Source organism: Microchirus variegatus (assembly GCF_963457635.1).
Source record: "Microchirus variegatus genome assembly, chromosome: 10".
NCBI lineage: Eukaryota > Metazoa > Chordata > Actinopteri > Pleuronectiformes > Soleidae > Microchirus > Microchirus variegatus.
In genome coordinates, this window is record NC_139811.1 from 14,374,850 (window position 1) to 14,384,220 (window position 9,371).

General features: G+C 39.5%; 1 protein-coding gene across 1 annotated transcript; it reads right to left on the bottom strand.

Annotated features, from left to right (window-relative positions):
* Positions 1-666: 666 nt before the first annotated feature.
* On the bottom strand, positions 667-9,032 carry LOC310932851 (sterile alpha motif domain-containing protein 9-like). The gene is made up of 3 exons (XM_083896227.1): positions 8,916-9,032; positions 7,761-7,820; positions 667-6,271 (listed from the first exon to the last, which is right to left on the bottom strand). The coding sequence occupies exons 2-3, from the start codon at positions 7,762-7,764 to the stop codon at positions 1,656-1,658; spliced, it is 4,620 nt and encodes a 1,539-aa protein (XP_083752353.1). The 5' UTR covers positions 7,765-7,820; positions 8,916-9,032; the 3' UTR covers positions 667-1,655.
* Positions 9,033-9,371: the final 339 nt, after the last annotated feature.

Consider the following 9,371-nt stretch of genomic DNA (forward strand, 5'->3'; position numbering starts at 1 on the left):
TTTTGCTGCTTCTACAACAAGTGAAACATCGTCTTCGGCCTCCACGCTCCCAAGCAGCGACTCAGGCGTGCAAGGAGTTGTAGGGTTTACCTTTTGACTGCAGTTGAGTGTGTGTTCATAAATTAAAGGTTCATTTAAGTTGCTTCTCCAGAAGCATGAGATAAGGTGACTTAAAAAGTCAAAGGCGACTTAAAGGTACAATATATTACTTTGTTTTTTCCCTTAAAGAGACATTTTGTGTTTATTAACATTGCAAAACTATTTATATATAGCCTCATTTTTTAAATTTTTGTGATACCAAAACAAACATATTATTATTTATGTACATTTTGTGAAAAAAAAGAAAGTATACCTGTGTTAGCATTTAAAAAGAGGACAAAAAGGGTTAAAATGTAAAGCTCAATACTACTCACATTTGTTTTGTTTGAAGTCATCATTTTAAGCTAGATGCTGTTAGTTTTTTAAGCTAACAGCACCTCGTTGTTAGCTTAAAATAGCTAACAACACCAAATAAAGTTGAAAAAGGTTAATAAGTTAAAAAGAACCCAGACACATTCTCATGGTACTACTACGCAAGTAGACTTTATAGTGACATAGGTCAGGCGTTACACAGTTTTCATGAAATACACTCAGTATCAATACAAATAAATGTGTTCTTCAGCTCTTAATACAGCTTTTGCTGAAACATATTTTCTTTGTTTACAAAATTCCCTTCAATTATACATGGAATCCTTGAACACATCAATGACTTAGTGTGAGCTTATGTGCTCGGACACAAACAGGACACATTAAAGTTTCTATTGAACAAACAAACAAGATAAAATACTGTGTAAAATACTGTGTATTTACATTTACACCAATCCATCATGTAATAGATACAAATGTATATGAACATTCTGTGTGTAATTTTTTTTTTTTTATCAAAATGAGCTATAGACACATTATGACCAAATAAAATGATCTTTTATCAGTAGGAAAAAAATCTTAGAGGCGCTTTCTTTACAGAAACTCTGTAAAACAGTTTGTGTCCTCTTATAAAAAGTGCAACTTACATGGTCATCTTAAACAACAAAATACATGAAACATATCTCCTTTCTTTAGAAACACTCTCACAAGTAAAGGCCACATTATACTTCTCCGACTGCGTAATGCGTTATCCGACTGTGTAACCATGGAGACCTTCATACTTCTCCGTCGTGGTGACGGATACGGACTGCAACAGCAGTCTCTTGCAATATTTACATGCTGTTTTGGTTTTGTCTGTCCATTTCTCACCGGCTGTATTTGTGTATAGGAATCCTAAATGCCGCCACACAGGTGATTTTAAACAGCTTGGTGCATCCTCTTTCTCAAAGTTGTTGCCTACCGTCGCCATGTATTCCCTCGTTCTGTGCGCCGTACCTACGTAGTGACGTAAGTCACAAACCAGGGACTTTTTTTAAGATAACGTAACCTGTTTCTAAATCATCGAATCGTCACGCATTTGTACCGATTTTAATCGTGTCACGATGCATCGTTACATCACTAACCATGTGCTTCAAAGTTTTCATTTACAGGCTGTATTACAATTTTGATTGAATCACGATTCAATGTTCAGCCATAGTGGATACTAAGCCAGTGCTTTAACAATGACAGGTCCACTGTTCAAAGATGAACTATTCCTTTACAGTAATGTTGTAGGCAACAGGGCCCCTGAAGGTGAAACCAAGGTAGAATGTGATGTTTTCATTGCTGTGTGGCACTGAACGCATGTGAAGAGGCACTATGCTGAATTTCTTTTTCTGAGGGCCCTCGAGGTAAACCACTCCATCTTCAGTCCAACCAGAAACACGTTTTAACATTTCAGCAACCTCAGGCTTCCCCCATGCTTCACCACTAAACCATTTCAAGCGTTTTTCAGAGACAGATAACACCTTTGTGACACTGTAGAACTTCCTCTTGTGGACAAATTTATCCAATCCATTTCCATGACCCAGAAGAAAATGGGTGTAAAGCCTTCTCTTTCTTTGAGGAATGTCCTTCTTCCTGGTACAGTAGCCTTTTTCCATGTGCTCCACAGCTGACTGGACAATTTCATATTTGTTTTCTCTCTCAAGGTCTGTATCCTTATCCTCTGGCCAGAAGAGTAAGCTAAGCAGGAACAGAGCACCTGGTAAACATTTCTTATCAGCTGGGAACTGATGACAAAGGGCCTGTAGATCTTTAAAAGGAGCAACCTTTGAAGACTGTGGTGACAAGCAGTTGAGGGTAATGTGAGCCACAATGTAGTTCACAATATCCCTCTGTTCAAGTTTTGCCTTTCGTGGACTGCTGGGGTAAAGAGAAACTATGGTTTCTAAAAGACACACGGCCTCCCTCTGGTCAGTTAGTTTGGACAAGATGGAAGTTGTGTTACCCCCACCAAGTTGATAGATGATCATGCGTTTTTGTAAAGGACTGAGATCGGTAGGGATTGATTGTCCTGGTTGCAGAATTGCAGCAGAGGAAACTTCACTGAAGTACTTGCCATACTCGAAAGATCTTTTGGTCAACCACTTCAGTGGTTGGCTTCTCTTCTCTTCAGAACTTTCAGGAATCTCTTCTTCATCTTCACCTACATCTGTCTGGAAGAAACTGAGGTCCTCTGAAATCCATTCCAAGGAATCAATCAATGTCTTGTGAAGCTTTTTCAAACGACCATGAAATGGTTCCCAGGCGTCTAAGATATTTTCTGGTATGTAATCTGTTAACAGATACTCTCTACACCTTGAATGGCCTTTAGCTCCTTTTCCAAACTCTTGTAATGAAAAGATCAATTTGAACAGGCTGATTCCAACTTCAACTTCAGCAAAATATCCTGAATTGTTTACATTCTCCATGTCTGCATCAGCTGCTCTCTCACATTCTTGAAAACACTGCAGGGCATTCAGTGCAGTCTCCACAGCATCAGCTGTGTTTTGGGCTGTGATTGGTGCACAGCCATGTTCAATGGCTTTCCACTTGGCTTGGAACCATTTTCTGTACACCTGTCCTTTTGTGTCAAGTATGTACGAGTTGTTGGGAAGCTGTTTAGCTGCAGTCTCCGCCCAGTATTTTGCCTCTTCAAACTTTTCATAAGTATAAAAAAGACGAGCAAGTTGTTGGGCAATGTGTGGATCTTTATGAAAACGTTCAAAAGCTTCCTTGAGCAACTCTATTGCTTTGTCAGGGCTTCCCTCCTTTTCTCGCACATGTTCAATCAGAGGAGAGAATAAAGTATCATATTCATCTCCTTTGCTTATTCTGGATCTCCTGATGAAAAGTGCTCTCAAAAATGACCGATACTCTTCCTTTCCAAATCTGTGCTCAAAAAGCACATTGTCACAGAGCAATTTCTTTGCCAAACTGCTGTGGGTCTGTTGGCTACCAAGAAGTTGTTGGAGGATTTCCTTTGCAACAAGTGGGTGAATTATTCTGATGGATTCAATGTAGGTCTTGTCATCTTTAAGATGCAAGAAGACTAGTTTGGCCTGATCGCTGAGTGATCTTGCAAACTCTTGCCGTCGAAACCTTTCCATGTGCATTTGTAAGGTTAGCAAAGCTTCGCAGTGGGACTGAGAGATGAAAGAGTTATACACATAAGTGTTCAGCAGTGCTACGTACTGGATGAGAAGAGTGACAGTAGACTGAAGGTCAATGCCTTGAAGCAAATGTCTCACAAACTTTTGCACATAATCATTATCAAATTCTTCACTCATCAAAACAAATGTCAGGATGAACTCGGGCTCATACTGTTCTTCAAGCAACTGTCGTTTTCCAGCAAACTTCTTCTTCTCTTCAGGAGACAGTTTGTGAGTGACAGATACATTCTGCAGTGCAGACTCTTTGCATCTACTCTCTGGATCATGGGATCGCCTACAGCTCAACAAAATGAAACACAGTGTTTCATACTGGATTCGTCTGCTTTTGATTGCAACCTGTAGCTCATATTTGAGATCATCAAGGTATCCTTTTTCAGAGTCTTCAATTAGGAGCAGCACTGGAAGACACCTTTGTGGATCTTTTTCTTCATATTCTCTTAGATCAACTGCATGTTGCGTAACATCAGCAACTGAGTATGAAGGCTTCACAACTGCACATCTTAGTTCTTTCCTGTTCTGCCACAACACTTGTCTTGCCACGGTACTTCCACCACTTCCTGGGTGATGGTAGATGTTTATAGAAGTAACTGGGGTCTGATCCACGTTATATTTCAAAACATCCATGAGGAGTTTGGAGACATCGTGATAAGCATCTCGTTCTATTACCTCTCCAACATCCTTGTGCTCAGCCAGCCAAAAGTTCAACCATGTCACTCTACCACCACGGTAAAACTGGTGTTCAATATTTGCCTTCTCCTCTTTAATGAAGTCTTCGCTTGTGTCATCACAATGGTTGACTGTCAGTATTTCCAGAGAAGCCATATGTTCCTCTTTCTTTGTCTCAAGAAGACATGTCCCCTTCACAAAGACTGGCAAGTGTTTTTTGGCACAGGCTTTTACTGGTTGTATCATTTGCATAGTTGCATTGATGTGACTCATTTTCATCCCAACAACACTGAAGTTGTTCACGGTTTGTGTTCCACATGACCCCTCTGCAAAACTTTGCCACTTCTGGAAGTTTGTTTCCGATTCACAGATGCAGATGATGTCTGTGTGGCCTTCCATGTCTGTGAAAAACTCATAAAAGGTGTGCAAGAGAGGTTTCTCTACTGGTGATGTGAGAAGAAAAATCACCTGTACTGTGCCTTTTGGCAAGATTTGTTTACAAATCAAAGACACACATTCCCTCAAAAGGGTAATTTGTGTCTTGATCCAAGTCATTTCATCAGAAGGACTTTCATTTGCTTTAAAGTCAGAACGGCCGTTGCAGAAGATCCAGCTAGTTTGTTCAAACAGGTGCAATTTTTCTGTGAATTCTTTGATGCTCATGTCACTGGATTTGCTGTAGCTCTGCAGGGAATGCATGTTTGCAGCATGATGCTCAAGGTATTTGCTGCAAAGGCCTGATATCTTTGAGTCTGGGTCAAAATCAAACACAGAGAAAATCTTCATATTAAGCAGCCACTCGATTTGAGAAAGGTCATCAGGTTTGAATTTGTTTGTAATGAATATGAACCATTTATCATTTTCAATGAATTTCTTCCCACTAGTTATCAGCATTGTGAGTTTCCTTCCAAGGTCTTGGCAGAATGGGGTACTGAAGACTAGAGTTTTCTCTGCCTCTTCTCTTCGAGCATCCCGTTCTTTGACTCTCTGATAGAAATCACTTAAATCACTGTCACTCACTGGCTCTGTTTTAGAACCTACCCTTCGCAGAATTGCTTTTTTCTCATATTGTACTTTGTTTGTTTCCTCATTGAATTTTGGCAGACGAACTTCATAAACCTTGCCCTTAACAATGTTGACTGAAGGTACAATGTCAACCTCTACCACATATTTTTTTGCTGAACTTTCTCGATCCATAACCTCAATGAACCTTGGTGGGCGCACACAATGGCGAGCATGCTCTTTGTCAGTTGAGAAACACTTTTCAATGTAGTCCAAAGCATCCACATACATGTCTTTGTCTTTTATTGGGATGCCAATTACCTCACCATGCACATATCCTGTATCCTCCTTGCTGTCCATCACACCGAAATGTATTGTGCCGTTTGATCGGATATTCATACAACCAGTTGCAAATTTTAGAACCTCATAGGCAAACTTAGCTTGGAGTCTTGTGCGATCCAATTCAGCAGCGACAGCAAAAGATTTGAATTCATGACAGGGAGAGATCAAATCAAAAGCTCCCGATTCAGGTTGCAGAACTCTGTGCTTTACATATAGGAAATCAATGCCTTCTTGATCAAATGGCCGTGGTCTGCAGTCTTCCTTTGAAGTCAATATGCACTGTTGTTGGGTAGTTTGACTTTCTTCTAAGGCAGCATGTACCTGTCCAGAAGGAACTTCACTTGAAGCAAGACAATGAACTGATTTTGAATTGTTTTTCTGCTGCAACTCAGTTTTTTTCGTACTGGTAGGCTTTGCATTCTGCTGATTGTTTTGCTTGGAACTGAGGAGCTCATTTCTTTTTTTGATAATCATATGAGTAGGCCCTAATTTCATCCCAATCTTTGTCATCAAAAAGTCTTCATCAAGTGTAAGAAGGATTTGTCCATTTACTTCTTCTTCAAAGAGCTTCTTTATGTATTGTTCTTTCACACCAAGTGTTTGTAGCCAGGTGCTTACTTGAGTTTCAGTCCAATTCTCAGGTGACTGCACAAGATTGTCAGCTGAATAATGAGGGGGAAAAAAGACATTGGTTTATTCATAAATGATAGAGTCAGAGATGATGTTCTCCACATTTAAAAACATGTCTTTCATTTGCCAACATACAGACATGAAATAAAAGTGGATTATTTAAAGTAGAGTTGTTCCGATGCCGATACCAGCGTCGAAAATGCCGGCATCGGTATCAGCGAGTCCTGGAGTCCAGGCACTGATCCGATACCACGTAACTTATTAGAAATAGGAATCTGTTTACTGGTTAGCTCCGTTAGCGCTGACACAGTTCTTTTTCGGCGCTCTTAAAACAGATGCGCTGTGCTGCCACCGGCAGCTGCTGTTTTAGAGGCTCGAAGAAGAATTGATCAGCTGACGTTAGCTAAGGAGCTAATGGTAGCGCATCATCCTCATTGTCTGCGGTTAGGCAGTATTTCACACTGGACGCTCCCACCAGTAACACTGCTACATGCAACATATGCAAAGAAGCCATTTCTAGGGGTGGCACGAGTGTTGCAAATTTTAACTCCAGCAACTTAATCTAACATTTGAAGCTGCGTCACGATAAAGAACACGAAGGAAAAGAAAGAACCAACTGCAGCCTCAGTGACGCTGACGTAGTTCCCCGTGTCTCATTTGCATTTAAAGAGACAGGCACTCAAAACAGAGTGTTCTGAACAGGGATGTTTTGGCAGGGTGATTGAACTGCTGTGGTGCTTCTTCCTTAAGGTATTTTGACCAAAGCATGTCACAGACATGTTCATTAGGACACCAGGGAACGAGGTTAACTTGGAGAAATAGGGTATAATATGTCTACTTTAGCAGCAGAACTTAAGTTATATCAAAGGAATTTATTTCTAGATTTATTTAGTTAAGTTGCTGTTGCACTACTGTTTTATACTGTTCAATTTAAAAATAATTAAAAATATAAATGGCTTCTATTTGCTGTATTCATTCATGTTTTTAAAAGGGTTTAACCTGAGCCAGGCCTCACCACAAATTGTAACACATTGGTATTGGTATCGGTACTCTGTATCGGCCGATACCCACAGCACGTATCGGAATCGGTATCGGGAGGGAAAAATGGTATCGGAACATCTCTAATTTAAAGCAAGACAATAGTTAGTTTTTTCCAAGAAGAATGAGCAGCAAGCACAGAGGGGACTATGAATTTGCTGTTGAAACCCATAAACCTGTGCACATTAGACAGGCCTCTGCCCTGTTTCTTCTTAAAACTCTTTCCATTGGCCCGGACACTATTTAAGTTGTTGACATTTGTGTGTGTGCGGTGTGTAACAAATTACATAAATAAGCGAAAAGATGCAGAAATGCTCCATGTATAAAATTCTTATAATAATAATAATTATATTATAATAACAATAACAATATTATTGTTATTGTTATTATTGTGGAACCAATCATGTGGTTCATAAGCACATTTACAGTAAATGTTACCTTTTTAAAAGAGATCAGATCACACCCCCCCCCCAATCCACTCACCCATGATTTCCTTTCTCCTTTCATCACATCAACAACATTGGTTTACTTGTCGACATACATCTGTAAAAGAAAATGTTCAGTTATATGATGATTGACATTTTAAACTGAAACCACAGATAGATTCAGTTATTGTTCCCCTTTTTTGTTCACACACATACATTCCTTAATAAAATGTGACTGGCAAATATATATATCCACAATCACTGTGCGAAATACAGGGGAGTCTGGGGGGGCTAGACCCCTCTGATTAACATTCGAGAACCCCTGAAAGCCTCAAATGCAAAATTTGAGGAGGGTCTCAACATGTTTCAGTGGAATTGGATGTTTTTTTCCCCTAAACATTTTTGTAATTTCAGTTTTACATGTATGGTCTATACACATAATACACTTTGCATGCTTTCTTATTCAAATAAACCAAGAAAATATTCACATTCACAAGCTAAAACAGTAAGAAATCTTGTTTTAATAATGGAAAAAGCTTAAAACCGATTATCGATTGTCAAAATAGTTGGCGATTAATTTAGTTATGATTCATCGATTGATCGTTTCAGCTCTACTACCGACCGAATAAACAGGAGCATGCTGAACTGTGGTAAAGTGTAACACGATGTGGTGTCAACACAGGATCTTTGATTCTGAAAAGTAAACCGGATGTTTTTATTTTCCTACTTCTATTCCCGCTCGTGTTGAATTCCGCTGAATTTGTGTATCTCTGCTGCGCCATCCGCCAGAAAGAGAAGTGCTGTGTAGGCTATCCACCCCGAGCACCCCCAACCCCCATGGTTTATGACTGTTGCATGAGCTGAATCTTATGTAACCATTCTATTTAAATAACTGCTTTATTATTTCAATAGACTTCCTTGAATAAATGCTTGGGTGTGTGATGGTTCAGGTATGTGCATGTACAAGTTTTTCTATCCTCATGGGGACCAAAAAACGTACACACCGTGGGGTGCCTACGAGGGTTTACAGGGTTAAGACCTGGTTTTAGCATGCACTCTATTCTAACTTATAGCGTCGTTCAATTCGACAAAAACATCGCTTTGAAACTACAGTAGCATACAAGTCATACCGCTTCCAAATGTATGGCGTCATTTTTTGAAAAGCGTGAGTTGTTCTCAAATTGTAGCAACAGCCAAACGTCGCAGTTCTTACCTCAGATAAATGTTGATAAAAGACAGCTCTGGTCCATTTTCCTGCTCTGGGTTGTGTTGAAGAAGAAGAAGTCCATTTACTTCTGTACTGACGCATTTGACTTCTCTCAAAGAACAACGCCCTCAGCCTGTAACTTTCGTTTATCAGGAAAACACAGCCCCGGGCGAGTCCAATAAGGTCCACGAGAGGGGTGGACGGAACAATTTTATATAAATTGGCACATTTGTAAACTAAAAAACCATTGATATTATTAGATAGGCTACTAAATACATTTAGATATTAATTCAATGTGCAAACATGATCACAGTATAAAAAAATAGAATTTAATGTGCATGTCATCAATTCACTTTGAAACCCTTTTTAACTTATTACACACAAGCTGTCTGCAACTTGACCCACTCACATATAACTACATAGAGACATGAGGATAAAATACATACATGTATTGAGATGCAA